Source organism: Melospiza georgiana, chromosome 3, assembly GCF_028018845.1.
Source record: "Melospiza georgiana isolate bMelGeo1 chromosome 3, bMelGeo1.pri, whole genome shotgun sequence".
NCBI classification, from domain to species: domain Eukaryota; kingdom Metazoa; phylum Chordata; class Aves; order Passeriformes; family Passerellidae; genus Melospiza; species Melospiza georgiana.
The window spans coordinates 62,978,420-63,004,030 of NC_080432.1; the positions used below are offsets into that span (position 1 = coordinate 62,978,420).

Genomic DNA, 25,611 nt, shown 5'->3' on the forward strand with positions numbered 1-25,611 from the left:
AAACTCATCCTGAGAACACCTTCTGTAGGAAGTACATATCTATTTCAGTGAAACTAGAGAGCCAGCAAAAGTTAGTTTATATGCATTCCTCCTGTTATCTGAGGGGGGAAAAGAAAAGCTGGTTATAATATAGAGCCTGGCATAGAAGACATGCAGACCCAAGAGTCATTGGAAGCAGTGGACAGGAAAGAACTTAACAGTAAAAGACAGGAGAAAACACTGTGGGAAGAAAAAGGAAAAAAATGAATCCATTTACAATTGTTCAGAGGGCCCCAGGGGTCTCAGGGAATTGTCTCAAGCTAGAATCTCACCCTGATATTCAGTAGCAAGTAGTGTGAAAACACAGTGACCTTTCCCTCAGCCAGGAAATCACTTTGCTTCTTAACTTAACCTAGATAGGTATCTTTTGTATCTATGAAACCTCTCAAATTTGGCTGAAATTCATCAGACAGAAAAACAGGCAGATACAGAACAAAAGTGGAGGATGAAAAACCAGTACAAGCTCTTAAGTTTCATTTCCTTGGGAAATGCACTTAAAAAAAAAAAAAGTAGAAAGAGCCACATGCAATAAAGCTAAGAAACACAAGAAATACTGACCTCAATTTCACTTCCCTAGCTAAAGATTACAGCTAAAACTAACAAAGACAGACATGCAGTAGCTCTAGCATCAAAAAAAAAAAAAAAGAATCAAAAGTTATATATTATTTACTAAAGGTGGTGGTTGAAGAAAGATAACAGTGATGGCAGGACTGCTTTTGTATAACAAAGTCTACAGTCCCCTACTCTGGAGAAACATGTTGTGCCATCACCACAAATTCTCATGGCAAAGAGCCTGACTCCAGCTGCCTTTGGGCTATAATTAGGGTGGGAGTCCAAGAGAACCAAGCTGTGGGGGAAGCAGTTGTGGAGCTACTCTAAATGTCAGACCACTTTCAACCATTTTCCCCAAAGCAGAGTGTGTGACTTGCCTCTTTCCTCATTCATCCGGTGATGCAACCTGTCTCAGCAACTCATACTTCTTTCTCATCTTTTTTCTGTCAGAATATAAACTATGCTAGCTTAAGTCAGAAAGGATCAGGTGGTCTTTCTGACACACACTTCCCATCTGCTCACGCTTGCTTTACATTTTCACTTAGTGCATATTACTAGACTTGGAAGCTTAAATATATTTAACTTATTCTATTATATTTGCCCTGTAATGCTCCATCCCAACACTGATCCCACAAAATTTGGTCTTTTTTCTAACCCTAACTGACTTCCCTTTATACTCTAAGTCTGTTAAGCACACAAGACAGAATTGTTTTACTTCGATCCATTCTTGTGACTCGCCATATCATGTATAATAAAAGTAACACAGAGAAGCCTTTCAATAAACCCAGGATATTTTTGAAGGACAGGCATCTTAAATACAATTGTAATATTCTGTTATGTCAACACCCTTTAAAAAACATGGGTTGAATACAGAGGCTGAAAAATGGGTAGGAATAGACCCCCTCAATCAAGAACAGGTGCTGCAATTTTCGTTTTGCAACCTTCTTCATAAAACTTTCATTATTTAATGTTCAAAAGTCAAATTACTCCAGTGAAAATTATAAAGGCATTGCAGGGCACCTGAGTTGTATGCTGAAAGGCATTACCCAGGGCTGGCACATGCCTGGAGTGTGCATACAGTGAGTTAGATGATAGTTACTGTGGTTCAGACTAATTCACAAGAACTCAGGACATCAGACAGGTTATCCTGGCCTAAGCTTTCAGATCAGCTGAGCTCCTTTTATCTGGGAGATATGAACATAGATATCACAGCCTTGGGCTAGCACACTCAGTACCTGGCAGCACCAGGTCATTTTCTGACAGACTATCCATGCCAGCCCATTTCATCAAGTCAGTCAGACTAATCAGAAGGCTCCAGCCAGCTACACACATAAATGCTTACAACTAAATGACAGATACTGTAATTAATTTTTGCAAATGTTTTAATTGCTCTGTATTTTTCTAATGTCCCTTCCTCATTTACTGAGGACAAATTGAACAATTCCAAAGCATGAGTAATTTCAATTAGAGATGTAAGATCATTTTTAATTGCTCTATAATTACAGAATTTAAGACAAGGCTTCTAGCTAGACCTAGTGGTCATTGGATCATTAAGCACCTCTTTCTTGTGCAATATCCTTCCTCAACTTCTGAAAGAAATTAATATAGCACCTATTTGTATTCAAGAGATAATAAAAATCAATAGCACATACTTACATTTTATTGATCACAATAAGAATATAAACCAGCCCTTCTTTCAATATTCCCCTCTTCTACAGAACTACTTGTGAAAAGGGCAGCTTTTTGGACTAGAATGGGGAGACCATGTCTTCTTAGAAAGAACATCATGAAATAAGATAAACACTTTTCTCTCTCTAAAAAATAAATCTGATGTAATATAAATGATTTTTTTTTTCTGAAAGTTGCACAGATTAAAAAGAAATGGTACTAGACAAAGGAACATTTGAGTTCTGGCCAACTAATTCTCCTATCTTTATTTTTTCTTCAAAAAGAGGAGGAAAACTGAAAAATTGTAGAGAGTCAGCGATGCACAGTTCTTTCAATACCCAAAGGTTCTTTACTAACACTGCTCTGTTGGGATGATTTAGCAGTCAAATACCCACAAAAAGAGAAAAACTTCCTTCAAGGACAAGAAGTGTCAAAGAAAACAAAGATTCCCAAAACAAAAACCATGACACTTTAGCCATGAATGGGAGAATCTAGCAGAATCCCACCCACTTGCCAAAGCTTCAGGTCAGCATACAATGTAACTTTAATAAAAGAAAAAAAACCAAAACAGCTGAAGTAATAAAAATTGCCAGTATCTCTCACAGTAGGAACTGTTCTTCCTGCTGACACTCTTCTAATTAAAAGAACTTTTTTCTATTTCTCCCACTCAGCCTTTTGAAAAATATCTGCTTTTATTTCAATTTTTCTGGTGAAATTTTTAAGGTAGCTCTGTGACTGCACATGTAATTATGTGCAGCAGATGGCAAAATCATAAACCAAGTTATTAAATCTATTCCCTCCATCCCCCAAATACACAGTAAATCAACATGTGCTGATGTTTTAATGAATACAGACTCAGTTTAGGTTTACTTTAAATCCCACTCACATGAACGATAGCCTTACTACTGATTTGAAAAGCAACTTAAGTAAGCCTCATGCCTCAAGTGAATTGCAGCACAGAGACTGGATCTACACTATCAAATACCTCCCCTTTTTTTGAGAATATATTCTTTCTTTATATATCCAGCAATATCATTCTATTGCAGCCATGCTACATCCTAAATGCTTAAAAATCATCTTACAGCCTATATGGTCCTTTCATCATATTTACATAGGAAAAAAAGTTACCAACTTTTTCCTAGGAAAGTATGTGTCAAATATATTAGTCAAGAATTCACAAAATTAAAAATAAGCAAGATGCAGTGTTGCATCATAAATAATAAATACCACAGTTATCATTTCCAGCAAAATATTTACTGAAGACTACATAGCATTTTTACATACTTGGATATCAAAAATAAAACTGGCCACAAATCTCCTGTTGGCTGGATGAAGAGTATTAAAAATATTTACCCCTATTTCCATGGTGAATGAAATCAACAGTTAAACATACCCAATGCTACAGTCTTTTAACAGCAGCTATATGAAAATTCTGAGCTTGCAGATGCCTCTGTAATGCCTCATCCAGAGTCCCAGAATGGGTCAGGTTGGAAAGAGACCACAGTGGTCATCTGGTCCAACCTCCCCACTCAAGCAGGGTCATCCTAGAGCACATGGTACAGGACTGCGTACAGTTCTGGAATATCTCCAGTCAGGGAGAATCCACAATTTCTCTGGCCATTTGGTCCAGTGCTTGGTTGCTTGCACAGTAAATAAGTTCTTCCTCATATTCAGGTGGAATTTCCTGTGCACCAGTGTCTGCCCTCTTGTTCTAGTCCTTGGCTCCATTGAAAATAGCCTGGCTCCATCTTCTTGACACCCTCCCTTCAGATACCTATAGACATGGATGAGGTCCCCTCTCAGCTGTCTCTTCTGGAGGCTGAACAAGCTCAGCTGCCTCAGTCTTTCCTCCTCAGAGATGCTCCTGTCCTTTCAACATCTTGGTTGCCCTGTGCTGGACTTGCTCCAGGAGCTCCATGTCTCTCTTGCCCTGGGGATCTCAGAACCAGATGAGTTCTCCCACTTACATTAAAGGAGCGCTACACCAAACTGTCTCTCGAGCTACACCTTAAACAAGAGGCACTTACGAAAGACTCTGGAAAACCAGCCAAAATTACAATCACAGAGCCATAGAATGGTTTGAGTTGGAAGGGACCTTAAAGGTAATCCAATTCCAACATCTGTGTTGTGGCCAGGGACACCTTCCACTAGACCAGGTGGCTCAGAGCCCCATCCAATCTGGCTTTGAACACTCCCAGGGATGGGGTATACATAGCTCCTCTGGGCAACCTGTTCCAGGGCCTTACCACACTCACAGCACATAATTTCTTCCTAATACTTAATCTAAACCTTCCGTCTTTGAGCCTGAAGTTTTGCCCTTTGTCCTATCACTACAACCTGATCCCTCCAAGTGTTTGAAAAGCAAAACACTGCTAATGGTGCCCGGCCATACAACACTAACCCTGTTGCTCAATTGCTAATGCTTGCAAGTCAGCTGCCCAAGAGAACAATTCCCATTGCCTCCAAGGGCCCTTCCGGTCAGACCAGGAGCAGTACTGCAGCCTCACAGCCCAGGCAGCCCCCAAAGCTATCCACTGCTCCAGCCTGGTGCAAGCAAGCAGCCTGAACTGAAAGGTGTGCACTGTGTCAACGTGTAACTTACTGCAGTGGGCTGCAAACCAAATGTAGAATACATTCATATTAAACACTCAGATTCAGCAAGAAGTCAAACTTTTAAAAAAATTTGAATAGCCCTGCAACTTTCCTCCAAAGGTGGTAGAATTCAATCACCATGGAAAATTATGATGAAATGAAAACTGGTTAGCTAAGACCAGCAATGCACAGTCATGAACCATAACCTTTATAGCAACATCTTATGACTGAAACTCTTTACTAGTAATTTCAAAAATGCCTCTGCTGCTTGATTGACCTCAAAAATCAGATAACAGCAAAAACTAAACTAAAGCTTTCAACCAGCAACATAACAGGATACCTCCTGTTAAGGTATCACTCCCTGTAAAAATGTATGGTTTTGGTATTACTGCAACATTTGAAAAAGGTCCAAATAAACGGCTATAAAACCACATATAACAGGAAATAAGCCAATGTTATCTTGTACTGCTCTGCCCAGACAGGCTCCAGGCAGCTTATCCTTGCTATGCAACATTGTATTGACTATTATTAGGAAGCACAAAAATCCAGCAGAAGAACAAAACAGTTGGCAATAGATTTTTTTTTTTTTGTTATCCCACTTATTTTTAGGGAAACAAGGTTTAGGAAAAGCAAACATAAGGCATTTCAATTAGGCAGATATATATAGATACACACACACTTGTTTTGCAACCTTTTTAATCCCCTGGTGCCAAGGATACCACAGTCCTGATATGGCTGATGTTTGCATGCTATTAAAAAACATGTTCTAGAACAGCAGGACTGTACTCCTTGTTTGTCCATATGTGAATTTCATTTTTTTTTTCATATCAGTAACCTCACATGACTATTTTTGGTAAGGGTGGGCATCAGAGACACGGCTTTTCTAGAACAGAACCTCTGTCATACCCATTTATCCAATAATCTTATAATTTATGAAGAAACACAATTTTTATGAAGCAGGCATTATATTCAGTAGTTAGGCATGCAGCAACATTTTGGAAAGTCTACTTCCAGGTAATTTGGCTGAAAAAATGAGGAAAAGGGAAACGAAGGAGCTGCTAAAACCATTTCACTGACTTCCCTATTCTAATACCAGGGAAAATACTTCCTCCCAGAAAAGATGTTATGTGGGTGTGCTTGAAAACATCTGAGACTTTCAAGGAACACATTCTTTTTCTGGCATACACTGAAGCATTTCTAAAAGTGATAAATGACAGTGTCACAGTCGCCTATCCAAATTTAAATGAAAACCAGAACAATCCTTTCTGAAACAGATGAAGGCCAAGTTATCATACCTCTCCTTGAGCTTCGGGGACTGTCATTTAAAAACAGGACAAGATGACATCTCCCCTTTATTCTGTTGTACCAGTCATCTCCTGCTGGTTTCCTGCTAAGAGAGCTCTTCCTCTTACCCTCCCAGGAACATTACATTAGTCACACATAATTTTCCCTAGGTCCTAGGCCACCAGAACAAAAACACAGAATGTAATACATTCATTTACAAGAAAGGCCTTACTGTTCTCTTTTCATTTTATGTAAAAGGTCTAACTGATCATTTCTTCCACTTTCATTAGAGAAAGGCGAGAGATTTCTAGTCTAGCACATCTTTCACAGCCTTCTGTGAGTGTCTGAAAAGCACTTTTTGGATAAGAGCTATACAGAAACTCTATAGGGAAGCCTTTTTGCTTTTTTTAACAAAAAAAAAAAATCTTTAATTTTTAAAATGCAGCATTAGATCAAAACTTTCACTGATTTTGAAGCCATCTTTAGAAACACCATGCAGAGAAAAGAAAAGACTGCATCTTTTTCAGAGTCACATTTTATACTGGCAAAAGTAATAACTTAATCCACTGTTAAATAAAGAAGTAAAATCAGGAATGCTGCCGTTTTCATGGCATAGAGGAAAATAAAACCTGGCCAGTTTCTGAAATTAAGTACTTCATATCCCCATCTAGGAAATTTTATTCAAATATATGGAATTGTGCAGCATGCACATAGCACCTCAGGGTATCAGCACAGCACTGGGTAGCCTCGCTGAAATTATATCTTAGCAAATGTGGCTACCAGTAAGTCACGAAGCAAAGCCAAGAACAACTCGACATGCCAGATAAATACTCTGACATGACTGGCCCTGCTGCTCCAGAAAAAACACTTTGGAAAAGCAGTGTTCTCCCAGCCACAAATCTGCCTCCATTGAACTTGGAAGTGAAAAAGGGGAGGGAGATTTGGAAGGTCAACCTTAGAAATCAAAGGGACATCAAGCTGGAGAGACCTACAGTTTAATAATGACTGGCACTCAGACCACTGGGACCTGCACTACATTTGGACTAACAGCTCCAGGACACAACTTCTAGAAATAAAAACTCTCTTTATAAATGTACTTTTTACATATATATACATACATATACATATATATATATCTGTACATATATATACACATAGATATACACACATTTACATACATACATATATATATGCACATACATATATTTACACACACATGCATACATATATATATATATATATATATACACACTTTTTCTTTTCAGAGCTGTAGCCATGGGTTTCTAAAATGACCAACCGTTTCCAAATAACTCTACTTTCTAATAGAGTATTTTTAAAAACATTAAAGAATACTGAATAGAAAAAGGCAACAACAAAAAAAAGGATAAAATGACAAATGCAAATGGGTGTGAGATAACATGAAAGACAAGTAAAGGCAGCAGAGAAAATACCACTGATAGATACAGGCAAGGTAAGAAGTGAGCCTGGTACCTAGCAACCAAGTGATTTACTCAGATTTGCTGCTAGAATTTCCAGAATTCTACATCAAACTCTGTAAAATACAGTAGGAGAGTGCTAAATGATTTGAGTGGAGAACAGAATATAAACAACATTAAATGAAACCGATCTTTGGAATGTTTATAATTCAACTGAAATCCATACATCATACTTACATTATTCTTCTGGAAAATAATTTCCTGAAATAAAAACAAAAAAAAAAAGAAAATGTTGATAGCACTAGGAAAGATATTTGATCAGTATGACTTTCTAATACTATTGTTTGCACACATGACAAGAAAAGATTGGTTGACAGATGTTTTCTTATGCTTGTCAAATCAACATAAATGAGGTATTGCCTCAGAAGAGACAAAATTACCATGGAATAAAGTAGATACATACAACTTATGTATACATAAGAGCATACCTACTGTCTGCATGTTAATAGACATATATACACCTACATACATGTCCCTCCATTTATAGATTTTTTTCTAGAGGGATGATGTCCAGAAGTTGTCTATTAATAAATATCTATTCTTATTTGAAAAGTCAAATATAGTAAATAACATTTTGCTACCAGGAGAAGCAATCAAAAGGAATAGTAAAAGCAGCATTCATATGAGGTTTTAAAATATTCCAAAACTGCTTGAAATTCACTTGGCTCTAATAATCAGATGCAAAGAACATATCTTCACATTTTCAATGTGAATTTTCAGAGAATTAGAAGCACACCCAGATGGAAAGAGCTGATTCCTGCACACTAATCCAGGTGGTACAGCTCAAGTGTAAATCACTTCTGAACAATGATCATCTTGCTTCCAGCAAGTTCTGATCCCAGGAATTGATAACCATAACAGATTTATCAGACAGCTTTTCCTGTGCCACTGGGACTGGTGAGCAGCTTCACCAGCACAACAGCATTAAAAACAAGCACAGTGTCAAACCAAGGTCCCTCCTACTTTCCGTGTTGTTTAAGTCAGGCTTTGATGAAACTGTTCTTCTCCCTGTAGAGAGGGCACGTTTCACATAGGACTGTTTCTAGCTTTCCAAGTGTGGGTCATAAAGGTCTGGTTAAATCCCCCAGCATGGACAGGGATATCTTCAACTAGATCAGGCTGATCAAAGTCCTGCCCAGCCTGGCCTGATTGTTCATGCAGAAGAAAATTTCACCAGCAAAAGTTTACTGTTTAGTGCCGTGATTAAATTGTGTGCTGCAGTTCTGTATTTCTTTCATTTTCAGTTTTTTTAATTCCCCTTTTCATACTGGATTAAAACTGCACATGCTCTCCTGCATTCCTTCTACTCTTTACCTGCTGGCTGTAACAAACACAGAAACAAACACTGCCTCAGAAGATGTCCCAATATGCCCACAACTACTATTTTTAGGCAGTTACTTACTAAATAGTATGGAAGGGGTCTCACTCTTTGACTAATTCCCTATAGGCTATCAAGAGCAGAAATACAAGCCCAGTTCAAAACTAAGGGAAACCAAAGGGAATCTTTCAATCAGCAGAGTACTGGTGGCAACTGTGACATCCAAGTCCCCCTGCACAGAACTGAGCTTCCACTGAAGCCAGTAGGAACCCAGCATGTAACCCATTTACAAATCCCAGCTCCTAAACCAGTAAAAAGTTCTTCCAAGTGCCCAAGAAAGCCTGATGCCTCACCCCAAGTGATTTCTCCGTGGGAGTTGGGTATTTGGCTCTTTGCCCAGGACAATGAATTTCTTCTCTGCTTATACTGTAGAGTATTGTACTTACACAACTGGATTAAATTCCCAGATACATCTTTTATCATTAGCATTATTTTTAGGGCTTTTATCTGTATACTCTTTGTGTTGCAAGAAGAAAGGAAATAATTGGATTGCAAGAGGTCCAGTTAGCTGAGAGAATTTATTGGGGAGAGCAGGGGGAACAAACGGAGTTACTAAGCATTTCCTCCAAAATATAGGGCCAGTCTGAAAAAATGGGACAGAATCAAAACCAAATAGCCTGCACTTGCCAGAAGCAGTGGAAGCAAACCCTTCTTGAGTGGTGCTGGTGCCCAGACTGCAGTCTGACTCACCAAGCTGCTCATTCTAAATTCTTCTTCTCAGCAAAGCTTGGAAGGGAAGTGCAAGAGCATAAAACACCTCCTGAGTAAAGCCAATGCATCTGAGAGAGGGGAAGTAATTGAAGAGACTGCCATCCAAGTTGTCTGTCCTTTCCCATCATGGAAGTTGCTAAACTTTTAGGATAGTTGCAGTAGGATGCAAGTACCAACTTCTTGGCTGACAAAATCCACAGCCCCGTAAATTATCTTAAAACACTCTCTTGCCTTAAACCAAAGTACTGTAACTGTGCACTGAGACATGAGTTTTGTTCTTACTGACTCTGTTACACTGCTGTTAATCCCCAGCACAGCAGTCCTGCAGGTACCTGATGCAAACAGCTGTAACTCAGCAAGATTTAGTAGGGGGTATCAGGAGGCCTAATAAGGTTTAGCAGAAAACTGCTAATTTAGACAGAATCTAAAGCCTAAGGATTATTTTACTGCCTACACACTACCACTCTCACAGGATTGTTATTACTGTAACAGTTTACCACAAACACCAGTAATTCCCTTGAATGACAAAGTCTTGCACTTAGTTTCACATCTCAAATTTGGCAAACCTCTGTTTCCATAAACAGCCATTTAACAGCTAGGTATTTAACTGACTGCAACCAGGCAATCTAAATCTTTCTTTTTAGAAAAGTAATCTGAGTTTCACAGCATTGCATTGTAGACATCTTTGCCAGGCCTCATAATATTTTTTTGCTATTCTGTTCTGAACCTCAAGCTGCATGTGTATTTCTTACAGAAAGAACTTATTTCAAGGGTTAGACTAGCTGCAACTTCCCCTCCAAACCCCCTTTTCCATCCAGAGCTACCTTCAGTGACTGTAGAGACTCTGCATTTGTGTCACAGTAGAGGATAATGTTGTTGGCCATGCTGAAGCTCTCCCTGACTCCCAGATGGTAGAACAGGGAAGGTTGACGGAAGGCATCACTCATCTCTACCACAGCAATATCTGCAGAAATAAATAAAAAAAAAAGTCAATGCCACACATTTCAGACAGTCAAATACATCTAGGTCGTGTTTCTTCACACAATATATTTTGGTAAGAAGGCCTGGCTTTAAGTAGGAAATAAGAGATCTAGAGGGATTTCCCCATTTTAGCTATTATGCTTGAATTTTGAACACAGTCAGCAGGATGTGGTTGAGTTTTTTTCTATTTCACTATTACTCCTCTATTTTTTCTTTAAATGAGACCTTAAAATGGGAAAAATGGATAAACCACTAATCAAGAAAAGGAAAAAAAAAATCAATTGCTGTCTTCAAGAATAAAATTTGCTTGGTAAATCTATACATGGTGAATGATAACCTTCGCAAAAAATAAAAGAAAAAATTACACTAGATGCACTTTTTGCAAGTTGCAATAAAAATTCATGTAATCTATAACATACTGTATAGATTCTGTACTAGAACTTGGAAGAAAATGAACTGAAAGGTAACATTCCAATATAAATTACCATTCAGATCTATTTTGATTCATACAGAGAAATGCAGAGAAGCAAAGACGGAGTGAATATATAAAGCCAAAGAAACCCCATATAAGTAAAAACTTTACTGCACAGAATTCTATTCATAACAAAGTTTACCTGTGTGAATAATGCATGCAAGCACATACATGAATGCTTCGAGAACCAGGAATGTAGTCCACAATTTCTCTCAAACCATGTGTTTATCTTGACAAGATTTGCACCAATGCCAAAGTATAACAAGAGGCAATTAACTATTTCTGCTGACTCTTTGTAACATTCCTGTTATACCAGGCAGCCTATTTCCATGGCAAATGTCTTGTGGAATCAAGAGAGCAAAGCAAGAAAACTGACTCATCTCCACCTCTTCTACAAACACCTTTCTGTCTTTTCACCCAATTAAGTTTTTTCTGAGGTTTAAAAAAAAACAAAACAGAAACCTAAGCCCAAACCAGAGAAATAAGCTTCTGTTAAAGAGTGGAAAAAGAAAAGCAGCCTGGTTTCCAGTATCTCTCTATGCTTTGCCATTCCTTTGGAATCTTTCATGACTGAAAAGACAGATAGCAAGGCAAGCTCTGTAGCGAAAAAGCCTATGCCCTCAATCTTCTCTACTCTACTTAATCCAATCAGAGATTCTACCTCTAACCACAGCTTCTCACCTCACCTATTTACTTATATCATCAAAACTGAAATGAAGATATTCAATAAAAGACAAGCCTTGCAGTCACACTCTGAACTGGGGAAGCTGTGTCTCTCCAACTTGTTGAAAAGGAATACCTTTGAGACATCTAGTCTTCAGTAATGTGTTTCTGTAACTGGCCTACAGGCTTATAAATTATTAAAAGCCTGAAGGAAGGACAGATGCATACAGGGGAAAGGGTGAACATTTGCCTATACAAGCCTTGGCTCTTCAAGAAACAAAATTTAAAAAAAGGAGATTAATATGGTATAAAAAAAGATATTTTTTCACACTTAAAAATCTAATATTAAACTATGTTTTCTAAAAGATTCATAACTTGTGTTCTAAGCATCTCCCTCTGTCCAATTCCACATAAATATTTGCAGTATAGATGCCATCAAATTTTATTGAAGCAAAAAAACGAGTGCACTACTAAGACTACACATATACTCATTTTCATTAATTTTAGGAAGCTGAAACATCACAAAAGCCAAACAAGAATGACAATACCTCTGCTATATTTTGGGTGAGATTACAGTCTGTTTATTTTCTTCTGAAACTTGCCATAATACAAGTTATATTTTTAACCTCTCTTACTCACATAGAAGTCTAATCTTGAGCAACTCCAAATCTATGGTACATATCTGTTAGTGCCAAGCAGGAGGAAAATTTGCGCAACGTGCCATGACTTCATTCTGCAATCTTGCAAGATCATGTGCTCTCACTAGAGTTGCAAAACTAAGATTAAAATAAAAATATTACTTTAGATGGAGCCTGATCAAAGCTAAATCACAAAAAACACTTGAGAAATCCAAAGTTAAAATGGCAAGTTCCTAAGATCATGAAGAAGGAAGGAGAAACTCAAAAAAAAAAAAAGCGTGTATATAAATATATTACTGTCAAGCTGGCCAAATACATTGATCAGAGTCTGACACAGGACCACACTGTAGGAAACATTCTTGGGTCCTGTACCATCCCTACCATAGTAATAATAAAATAAAACAAATTAAAATAAATTAAAATGAAATTTAATTTAATTTAATACCCAAACCATACAAAAACCTTGAGTTACTTACACAGATAAGGGAAGGACCATGAGTAAAGAAACATCTGTATGACTGACACTGAGTTACAAGCATCACAAAAGAGTTTATGCCAGTATTTTTTTTATGTAACTAAAGAAGAAAAGATATGTCAAGACTTCTGTGAAATCCTTCTGGATAATCTCACTTGATAGACAAAGCAGTGTCTTCCTTGGAATAGGTCCATCTTTTGTGAAGTTTTCCAGCTCATTCTAGCAGTTATGTATTTACAATGTAGATGTCACTCACGACAAAGAGATCAGATTTCTCCAAGTTCAGGTTAGGCTTCAGGGCTGGTATTGCAATTTCCAAGGGGAACAACCCAAATCTTACCTGCAATTCCAGCAAGCCAGAAAAGGTATATGCACTTTTGAGATCAGATGTCTATCCAGATAAAAAACATATATCCTAAACCAGCTCTTCTGACAGACCTCTTTCTGACTATCATCTTTCCCAACATCAGGAGAGAAACTCCTCTGAGCAAAGGAGGGATCAATTTACTTGACAGAAGTCAAATATTATGTAACTGATTTGGGAGGTTTCTATAAAGCACCTGAAATGTACCATCAAGTGCATTACAAAACAGCCAAACACTATATTCAGTTACATAAAAATATGATTAGAAGTTTAGCAAAGATGAGCAAGACTGATGGTTTTCAAGACAAATCTAATTAAAAGTACATATATATATATATATATATATATATCAATATTCTCATTAGTTACAAAGAGCCAGGATTTAGCTAAGCCCAAAAGAACTTTTTGGTCATCAATACATAAACTGCAATGATCCTCTTTATCAGGTTCTCACTCTCATTTCCCCCAGATGAAATCAATTGAACATTCTGATGCCATAGAGGACAAGTTTTCTATTCACTGGAGAACACAATTTCATAAGTGGAAAAATGGTATTTCAACAAAAGTGGAGGAATCAGCTCCACACTGGAACTACCCCGTTACCAAAACATCTGTGGTTTGAGTTTCAAGGCAAAGAAAAGCCTGATCAAGCACAGGAATCAGAGTTGAGCTCTCTCAACACCTAGGACCTCAGAATGAAGCACTCTAAAGACCAGGAACATCAATTCACTGACAAATTCACTTCAAATGCTCTTGCACACTTTCCATGTTGCAGCAAACAAAGTCTGTTCAGGCTCCAGCAGACTAATGAGTAGGGTAGGTGTGGAAGCACACTGCATAAAACAGGAGAAAAGACAAAAAAGTGCAAGAACTGCAAGTTTTGCAACCATCACTGGCTGCAAGAATGTGAAATTTAATTTTGTGCCCAAGACCAAAGTAGGGGATAAAATTTACTCCATCTCATGAAAGTCAATCTGGTGACAGATCACTGAAACTAAAGAAAACAGGTATAGAACAGTCCTTACCTTTTCTAGTCATTTTCGACATTACAGCTAGAAAGTCTTACAATAGGTCTTGCAGTAAATTATTGTCTCCTGATAGTTTATGAACAATAAAGTCTAATTACAACCTTCTCTCCCATCTCCTTAACAGCTGGCATGCCTAAATAGATAAGACAAGTGCATCACAAACATAAGATTAGAGCTTCATTCACTCTGGCCTAGGCACCAAAACCAGCATAAACCCAGCGGCAGGCAGTTCAGTGGCCATGCCCTAAATCACCCCGAGCTCTGTCTGCCTGCTGACAGCAGCCAAACTGCCTCTAATGAAGCTGCCTGTGTACACATTAGCTGAGTAACCACACACTGAGCAGCAGACACGCCAGCTACTGCGCAATCACAACCTAGCCTGTTATTAGGCTAACTAACATCTACACCAACAACAGCTTGAAACATGCTATCATGCATCCAAGAGAACAAAGTATCACTGCAGTAGTAACTGGCTTCTTATTACTCTGGAAAATCAGATTCATGAGTTGGAATTGGAGGTTACCTACTTAACCTCTTTTACCTGAGAAGCAACGTAGCAGTACACATCTCTGTGAAGTTTGGCATAGATTAAAACTATCTTACCATCATTCCTAACTGTGATATAAATCCACTTCGTTCGCTTTAAGATATCTGTGCAAAGGCTGAGAAACTTACACATAAAATCTCTGCTAATTAACTTGTCTTAAGAAATGGTAAAAACTCAAGAGTATACGCATTAAGATGGCGAAAAAAGGGAAAGTGTCCATTAGTGGATACAGAGCCCTTTGCTCTTTGCTATTAGCCATGCCTTTAGTCACCAAGACAGTGATAAATGAAATGCAGTGGTCAAAGTTCATCTCCTACTCATTGTTTTAAATGTAACAGGGCAAAGAAGAATGTTTAAGTAAGTGCTCTGAGATATCTCACACGTACACCCTGCTTTTTGATACTACCCGCTTGCCACAGTGCTGCCAGGAGAAGCAGTGAATACAAACAAAGCAGCTATACAACCAATGAATGTTTATGTTTGCTATTATCTTCTGATTAATTGGTACTAAACACATGACCATTACCTTACATTCACTGTCCCACAATTAATCAGGGGAAAAGGAAAGATGATAACGGCAACTTCTGAGACCAGGATTTTGTGTTCTTTTCCAGTTGAGGGCTAAAAGAGTAAGATATCATTCTGACAGAGATATAGAAGAAAAGAAAGGAGGGCATAATTTATTTCAGAGCAAGTGTGAATACCAAACTTATTTCACACTGCAGTAGTAGCTCTCCATTCAGCCTTAGAATGATGATAAGGTGACACTTACTATTGGGCAAACCTTTAGAAATAAGCAAGGAATATACTTACCTACTTCAACTTCTGTATGACTCTCTGTGCTTGGCATAGATATTTTCCTGTTTACCAGAGACTGCCTGCACGAGGTAGGAAACCTGTTTTGGCAATCCCAACGCGTCAGTACAGATTGGTATTTCTGGTTCAGCCGTGGAAACCACAGTACCACTGACTTGTCAACAGCACTGGAAACAGACATTTCCTGTCAAGAGTGTCTCATATGGCTCCAAGACTGGAAACTATCGATGGGAGCCACTGAGGTGAGAATACCCAAACACAGGTGAATGGCCAACCTCCCAGGAAATCAGTCCAGTCAAGCCAGTCTGTTGGGAGAGGCTAACAAAAAACGCCAAAAAACAAACAAACAAACAAACAAAAAAAACCCCTACCACTTTGTAAGGGTGTCTGAGGCTTGAATATGGGAAAGGAAAAGCAGGTGATGATGGCACAGGCAAGTTAAGTATGCCATATACTAGAGGAAAAGGATGATATTTGTAGAGGCTTGAACTTATGCACAAAGTAGGCTTAAGAGCATCAAGACAAAAACAAATGATGGACATGAGCTAGTTCTTATCTAGTGAAATGCATTATGACTTAGGAATCTTATCTTACTGTCTCAAGAAGTAATCCTGTATTGAGCAGTCTCATTTTTATGCAATGGAAGCAGAGATCCACCATCAATGAAGTACAGATCAGAGCCTGTCCTGCAACCTACCCAAAAGGGAGTTTGTGAGCACAAATTCCCAGAAGATACAACACAAATCCAGCTGTCTCGTGGGTGGTCCCTCTCCAGATGCTGCATAACACATAGCATAACATAAAGTTGAGTTAGAAATAATTAAAGCACTTAGTACTTGCCCAAAAAGCACCAAGTTACCTTTGGATACAACAGTACCATTTTGTCCTCATGCTAGTATTAAGAGCCCACTGTTCCTTGAATAGCTAAACTGAGTTGAGCTGCTCTTGAATTTCAAAGTGCACTCCTACACCTAGACTTATAAGCAAAAAGGTATGATTTCACTTCAGATAAACTCAATAAACAGCTTTTACTGTTGGGGGTGGTTCTGACTCTCTTCCACATTTGTATCAGATTTAGTGTGGTCAATACCCAGTGAGACAACTCAGTCTCTCTGTTTGCTTGCAGGGGTGGGGTGAGTGTGCAGGATCAGCTGACTCCTGGATCACTTAAATGATCTCACTTTCCACCCACACAATCACTAGGTGCTATATAAAGAAGGCACCAGACATCACAACATCTGCAAGGATGCAACTGAATACCTCCTTAGTCCTGCTTGACAGTCACATATTGTTCCAGGGGGGGTAGGTAAATTTTAATCTTCCATACAGACATGGATGCAACATCCACTTGTTAAGAATCCCATATATAACATCACAAGAAGAAGAGTTCCTTCAGGAACAACACAGAAAAGAAATAAAAAAACACATGCACAGTCTACCTCATAACATTAGGCATCTATAGCCGTACAGACAGACTCTAAATTGAGTATATGACTCAATTTACATCTCTAGGAGTCTGTTCATTACTTAAAAAAAAAAAAAAAAAACCAAAAAAAACCCAACAAACTAGCTACTCATGTAAAAGCAATCTTTCCTCCTTTTAAATAATTAATAATTGTTGATTTCTTTCTAGTTAAGGTAGAACTACTTAAGGATGGACAATGTGCAAGAGCAAATATAAGATGTCCCTGTATAAATTTAAACCGCAAATCACAAGCAAGTTCATAATCTACAAGCCCAAATGTCCTGGAGAACCACCCCAAAAGTTTAACTGATTGGCAGTGACCTGCTGTCAAATGGGAGCATTACAAAACTTGCACCCTGTCCCAATACATCGAGGTGCTCCTTAGTAACACCTGTGCAAATTAATTCCTGCCAACTTTTGTAGCTAACTGGCTCAGATCATTCTCACAAAATCAAACGTAATACTTCACCAAGTAGAACCAACCAAGCAAGGAGGTGAGAAAAACAAGTTACTTTTCTTGTTGCAGCAACAGTATTCAAGACCAAGATCATCCAAGTGAAACTCTGACCTTTTTGTCTGCACTATGCTTCAAAGATGTGAAGGGAAAAGAACCTCTTGCTTCTGTAATCAAAAACTGATGAGAGATAAGCTGAAGGCAATTACCAAAATAAAACAGCAGAAGCTGGAAATGAGCTGGTAACAAAAAGAAAGTTATAACAGCTGTTAGAAAAGAAATGAGACAGAAGGATAGAGATGACAAACAATAAAGGGTTGTGTAGGAATTAACACATCAAACTACACATCAAAACCTAAATTACTGTGTCAATGATCTGAAGACAACTGAAACAATATAGAAAGGCTTTCTGATAAAGAAAAAGAAAACAGAAGAAAGCTTGAGTTTCAAAAAATACACTCTCTCCTGGCCCAAAAGAGGATTATAATGTTATCACATGATTCCAACCCCCAACAATTCAGAAAAACCACTCTCAGATTAATGCATGTGGGAGGAACTCAGGATCAGGCAAGAATAAAAGATGACAAGCAGACAAAGAGCCATTTATTCAAAAATAACTTCAATATGTTCAGATTCACTGCATCTGTATCAACCCTAGTGAAACAGGCCCCCTAGTACCAATAACACCAAATACTAAAGACCACCTTAACTCTGAACTTTGCATCAGAAAAAATACTCAGATCACAATGGGGTAACTACCGAAGCTCAGCTGAAGGCTGGAGCACATTACAGAGCTAGAGTAAGGATCTGTACCAAATGCTATTTAAGCAATCCACAGACACAACAGCAGAAGCAGTCAATGAAAACAAGGCAGACCATAGTAAACCAGTACTTCTACACTGAGAAGTTTTTTTCAGAAGATCTTCATCATTGCAATTTTTTTCAAAAAACCAACCCCCCTTGGCCTGGATCTTAAGCAGGCAAAGAGATAGGGAGATAATAGAGAGATAGAGAGAGAGGATGTGATGGTATTTGTGTGATTATTTTGGTTTATGTTCCCATGTTAGGGGTCTCGGAAAAGCAAGATGAAAGAGTGATTATTTATTCTCTGGAGAAGTGATTGAGCCTACCCAAGAAGAAAGAACTTGCAAGAGCACAGGTGTGCCAACAGAAAAGTTCAGAGACGAAAGGAGGGTCCTATGAAAACCAAACAGCCAGGTCTCATGGGTGGTGGAAAGTTTTCCAAAAGTCTGTGTGAAATGTTGAATTTGCTACAGCTCAAAAGTTGCAGAGAACATTAAAGCCAAGGAAAGAAACAACAATCCTCAAGGACAAGACAGGCAGGAGAAAAACCTGATCAAAAGTTCTCCTTATTTCTGTCTTTCCTGCTCTGTTTATTTCTGACTTAATGACCTCAAGTTTCTCCACCTAAGAAGTCTTCCCACTTGGGTTTTTTTACCCCTAAAATCTAACTATTTTCACTTATAACACAGTTCTATATTTGGTTTCTTTGCTCAGCTCACTGTGACAAAAATGTCTAGGCAGATTCACCTCCAAGCTTCAAAACTAAGTCTGGGTTTCATTGCAGCATCTGGAGGGATCAGGTCAAAACTCTGTTTAACTCAGTATTTCTTCTGTGCCAGAAGCCAGCAGGCAATGTGGCAGGGATGGTAAGAACAGTGCAAGTAAAGACCGAGCTTTTTAAAATAATCCACACACATTTAGACTAAAATGTTGAGTTACCTAGAAAGCTGAATATCAACGAGTAATTTAGTGCTCAGTATTATGTGAACAATTAGAGCTGCTTTTCTTCATGTATGATACTTTGCATCCACTATCACTGAACTTCAGCTGTCCTTTAGTTGTTCGTTTCCCTGGTACCATAAAACCTTCTGCAATTCTTTACTGCCTATTCTCTAAAGTTTTGACAAGCCCTGCACCAGAAAGACATTTTCAGATCAGCCGTGAAACTTCTGAAAAATCCAATTCAAAACAAGAAGGTACAGAACAATCCTTTTAACAGCCTGTTTTTCTACAGGCAACCTTGCTTCATTGCAAAACTTGTCTTCTGTTCCTTTCCTTTAAGAATCCACTTAAGGGTTATAAGGATGTCATCTCCAGATATTTTGTCCCTTTAAGAGTATTTGGTAAAGTATGCCATCAAAAGCTTTTTGACATTTCGATATACTGTCTTAAATGGATTACCCTTAAGTACAGGCTCATCAGAAGAGTGTGATTTCCTTCTACAAAAAACCCATTTCAACTCCTCCCTGCTGCCAGATTTTACCCGTGATGTGCTCTTCATGTATATTTTTAACCCATTTGCCCTAATGTAATACCAATATAATCTCCCACTACAATGCTGCCGACATCAAATAAAGTCAGAAGTCATGCACCAAAAAAATAGTAGTCCTCAGCAAGTATTACTCAAACTTTTTTGGAAACTGCCTTACTAAGGCTTACATACCTTTTTACACAATTTTAACTTGTTTACTCATCCGAACCAAAGTTCTCCTTCCAAAGGGCATCATTACATTTCTTCAGCTTCTTAGCAATGCCACCTGATGTAGATTACTTTAAAATTTCTGTTCATAAACAGCACACATTCTCTGGAAGGAGTTTTCCTTAGGATGTCTTTATGCCATCTGAAAGCTCTTCCTTTTTGTAGCTAATCCTGTCAATTTCTTGTTGAGAAGCTTGCTCATTTTTACATAGGTTCTAGCAGAAATGTGGCCTGCACCAAGAGGAGCTAAATGTCTAAGACAGACTGCAGACCCTTCTCAAGAAGGCAAGAGCCACACCCATTAAGCTACTGAAAAGACTCTGGAAGTGTTTCTAATACAAAGATGCGCAAATATTTCTTATAACATTATTTTCAAGTAATGAGAATTAATGTTTTCCAATCCAGTGATACAAAAAATGGTTTGAACTTAAAAGATTCATGAGCAGCAAGTACAGACTTAAAAATAAATACAAGCACATCAAGATTATGATGAACAGCATCTAGAATGTCTGTAAAAAAAAGGAATCTTCCTAAACTTCTGAAAATTTGGACGTACAATTTTTCTAAGAGATGTAAACAAACACATTTGTTAAATGTCTTTATTTGGTCATGGAAATACTTCAATTCTAAAAAAACCTCATATTTTTCAAAAATAATACAGCACTTGAGAATTTTAGACCCCAAATTTCATAATAATCAAAAAATATGCCCACCACTCCTGGTTCTCATCACCCCCACCACAAAAATCTCTAGCTTGTAGAGATTGGACACTGTTGTGTCCGATGTTTTTGACAAAACTAACTGCCTAAAGGATTTGGAATTTCACATGCCATATTTTCTGATAAGAAACACCACTATCTCTTAAAAAGTTCACAAGTCTTGGCAAAAAGGGAAAGAAAAAACAACTGCAGAACCTCATGGTACATTCTAAAACATCTGGAAATTCAACAGTCTGAAGAGTTTCCAAGTCATTCCACGTGTACACAGAATATAGCAGGTCTTAGCAAACCCATCCCTCAGGAATGTTAGTCCTTTTGAAGACTATTTAACAATGTCCTTGTACGGAAAATTGCTTCTTTTAGCTTCTTATGAAGCTGCTTACAGATAAGAATTAGAAAGTCAAAAATTAACAATTAGTGATTACTCCGTAATAAATCTTCCCTTTCCATTCCTGAAATTAGATTACACCACCTTTCACTTAGGATCTTTTCAGAAGAAAAACAATCTAGTCAGTCTCCATCTGTATGGAAACGATTCCATGAATGATTCTGATAATCTGGTTTTTCCCTTGTCTGTGTCTTCCACCAAGACCCAAATTCAGTTTTTCAAATGTGATGATGCACGTGGTAAAGATATAGCACATCACATTTATACAGCAAAGATCTCTTATAGTTTTTCCTTTCTTTCTTTCTTTCTTTGTCTCTTTCTCTCTCTCTTTCTCTCTCTCTTTCTCTCTTTCCTTGTGACTGCTGACAAGTTTATTTATTACTCCTATGAGGTTTTCAGTAATTCGTTCACAACAGCTCTAACCTCTGTTACACACCCTAATAGATTAAAAAATAAGCAGACCCTGCAGCATTTAGTTGTTTTGTGTCTCTGTCTATTCATTTGATTTTAAAATTGGTCTAGTGACTACATTGACCAATATTTCCCAAAATAAACCTGTATAAGCATTAGTTTATCAATTGTTTCCTTGCTCACAGATTTCTGGGTCGCAATGGATGTTCCTTCCCTATGAGCACAGCAGTGAATTTATCATTGCTAGCATATGAATTTATTATTATCTATTGTCTATTTGCAATGTCCTAAATATTTGTTGCTTAAATTCAAAATATTATGTCTTTTCCTACTCATCTGCACCTTACAAGGTCTATTTATGTTCTATTTCAAAGAAATCCTTGAAAAAACATAAAGACATCAGTACCCCATATACCTTATCTATTTCCAGCCCCTCCTTTAAAAAACAAAACAAAACAAAAAAAGAAACTACCACCACTTTCTTTCAACAAAGCAAGCTGAAGAATTACAGTTAAGCTGCTTTTCCCACGTAACACTACTACTAAGGCTTCTCAAGTCAAACATGATTTGAAAGCAGGTAGGACAACCTTCACAGGGCTTGGTCAGACCTCAGTGATCTGTAAGTCACAAGTACGACATTTGCACGCAGCCTCCCTTGCAATTTAGCAGGGAAAAACCCACACACAGCACTCAACCACACAAATCAATTTACTTCAGTCAACACAGGTGAAGTACAGCGTAAACAAAACACACCTGATTAAACCTAGCTTGAAAGATCCTCTGGGCTCCACCAAAAACACTGCAGAAAAAGTATCAACTTCACACAGAAAATAAAGTCTTAAAGATGAGACTATTGTTTGCAGAATTCAGAAATTAAAAAAAGCAACCCTCCATCAAGCTAGACACATGTCACTAACACAGCACATGGCACGATAATTTTCTTCTACTGCAACAATTCACAAAAGACAGAGGTGGAATCAATGTCCTGCTTTGCAAAGCACTCCGCAGTACAGATTTGGGCAATCTTGCCCCGTAACACAAAAGCCTCAAATACTTGTAAAAATGTAAAGGACCCTGTTAGAAGGTAACAAGGACGAGGAGTTTATCTCCAGCAGAAAGAAGCAAAGTTGCAGCCTTGTCTACAGTTGCAGACATACAAGTTACAAGATTACAGTATTGTTGCCAAGTACAAGAAAGTGCAGAGGGGCTGTCCTTTGGAAGACTTCATCTCTCACCAGTTCCCAAGGACAGCAATTACACAAGTCTAGGATAAAAGTTCAGACAGACACAGATCCATCCAGCCTGCTTTATTTAGCTTAAGCTCATCTCCCTTTTGCACAGACCAAGCCTGAAATTAATTTCACAATTTGAGCTGTGATTTTTTGCTTTAGCTTACTGGAACACAGATCACAGAACTATCCCTCGCCTTTCAAGACTGTCAGAGTAACAGTGAAAGTATCAATAAAGAAAGGGGAGACAAGGTGACAAGCTATTCTTATTAAAGAGGCCAAAACCTCCCACATTAGTTTTCTACCAAAATAATCACATGTGTGCACAAGTAGTAACTTGGTATTTTAGTTACTGGAAAAATCACACTCAAAATTCCTGAGAAGCAACTACTAATTTGCAAATTAATACAGCAAATATGACTGCTCACACCACCACCATCTGCCTCTAAGGCAGCACAGACTGCCCAGCCTCGCGAGTAACAGCACTATTGCATCCCCCAACAGAAAACGGATATGACTCATCTGAGTTAAATTCTTTAACGCTTGACATGATTGCTGCTAATTGTTGCAAAAAGAGATTAAACAGATCTGATAAGAGTTTGGCTTTGTCAATGGTAACTCCAGGTGGCCTGTGATAGCTATGATTCCCTTCTCATTCAATTCAGTTTTACAGCAAAAAGAACAGCCTTGGATTATTGTGGCTTGTCACTCTATTAATACAAGATGCTCAAACATTACTTCCAAAGGCAGCCCATCTCTGCATATGATTCAAGTACCAAAACCAACTTTTATATGGCTATGGCACTAATTTAGAATTACTGCAGTACAATTCAATATCCAACCACTGTGTAACAGTGTTTCAAATCTCAGATTTTATGTTAACTATCATGGAGGTTCTTGTCTTCTTAACAGAAATGAGTCATATCTAAATCACCAGTGATCACAACAGCAGTGCATCTGATCTAGCCAGCAGCTCACAAACTCAGGAAAGCTGAGTTCTTCTCCTCACCTTTAGCTACGGTCTACTGCCAAACCTCAGGCAAGCCATTTACTCTCCATCCTTTTGGTTTCATTCTCCTTAAAATGATGAGATGGCTATCTGTTCCCTCCATAAAGTGCTTTAGCCCCTATGGATGAAATCCTTAAGTACATTACCCATGAAGGGGATCGGCCAGCACCAGAGCTGGCAGAAGCAAGATAAAAGACTTCAAGATAAAGCACTTGGAGCATTGTAAAAAATTAATTCAATTCTGAAGTATTTATATATGGACATTCACCAAGCTAGGACAATGCTGAACTCCAGGTACAGAAAAAAAAGTATATATTGTATCAGCAGCAGAAGCAGAATTAGCACTGCAAAGAGGTTTTAAGTGTCTTGCATTGCATCTTATTTTTGAGTAAGAACAAGGACTACAAAATAGAAACACAAGCAAACATTTTACTTGAGAAAATAGTCTACAAATGAATCCATTACCTATATTTTTTAAATCACAGTAGACAGCAAAACCTTATGCTAGCTAGCCCACAACTGAACCAAGGAAAAGATACTAGAAGAACTTTATGAATTCATCAATTCCAAGTGCCTAAATCAGTGGAGCAAGAGAAAGTTTGATGACTGGCATAGGTTAATTAAGCCAAAGTGGCAAGAATTACCATTTGCATATGAAACGGGTGATTTGCCTTATCTAATCTAATCTAATCTAATCTATTTCTTTCTGTACTCCATGTACAGGTAAAAATGTTTTCATTCCAAGTGACTTCTGGATTCAGTTAGTGTTCCAAGTGTTCTAGTACCAATTAACTAAAACAACTCAGTATACATAATCTCACTGCAATATTCAACGTCTTCAGCCTCCATTCAACCTGCAGTGCTGAAATGGTAAAGATAACAGTAATTTATGCTAAAAACAGAATTCTTTTTTTTTCCTACAGCAATATTGATGTGAACAAGAAAGCTACACAGATGTAAATATGAATAACTTCCATCTAAACAGATATTCAGCTTTATACAAACTAAATTACCCATACAACTGGTAGGAAACCCAGCTCAGTTTGCATTTGTATCATATAAACATTTAAATTCTCATGCTTCAGGCTCTTTATTTTCTATAGAAGAGAAAAATAAATATTTAGGATGATAAAACACTTGAGACACTAAAGAAAAAAGGGTGACAACAGCCACCACCTACTCACACATTCAATTTTTAGCAGAGTAACGACTTTTTACAGAGATTGTTCCAAAAATATCTGGATATAAAGGCCATCAAATTAAACCACAAACTCTAGGAAACAAGTTTGCCAGCATAGACCGAGTAATTTACAACAGCATAAGCCAAAAATTAAGCTCCTGAAATTTAATTTGTTTCTTTTGCAGTAAACCTTCTTCATTTGCCACACTGAAGGCTTTTCAATATAACTACAGGGCAGTTACATTTAAGCAGAACTTAATAACTGAAAATATTACATTTTTTATAAAAAAAAAAAACTGAGATGTGTTCTCTGAGTTATCAGTTTTTGACTACAAAAATCAAATGTATTAAGATGGAAAGTGAATTTTTTTACATCATATTCAGTCATGACATTTCGTACATTTCCTGCAGAAACAAACTGATGATCTATGCTGGAAAAGATGCACGAATGTTATGCTTGCAATCCAGTTCTATATGGTGGATCTGAAAGATTCTTATTCAACCAACAGCATGTATTAGCAGGTTATTTGCTGAGTGACCATTGAGGCC

The 25,611-nt window shown here is 37.8% G+C and overlaps 1 protein-coding gene across 1 annotated transcript in view; it reads right to left on the reverse strand.

Moving 5' to 3' along the window:
• MAP3K5 (mitogen-activated protein kinase kinase kinase 5) overlaps window positions 1-25,611 on the reverse strand; it is a 98,054-nt gene that overhangs the window by 58,749 nt on the left and 13,694 nt on the right. Inside the window, exons 2-3 of the mRNA XM_058020791.1 lie at window positions 10,545-10,684; window positions 7,809-7,832 (exon numbers count right to left, since the gene is read on the reverse strand). Of these exons, the coding sequence (XP_057876774.1) occupies window positions 7,809-7,832; window positions 10,545-10,684 (164 nt within the window). The remainder of the gene's footprint in view (window positions 1-7,808; window positions 7,833-10,544; window positions 10,685-25,611) is intronic.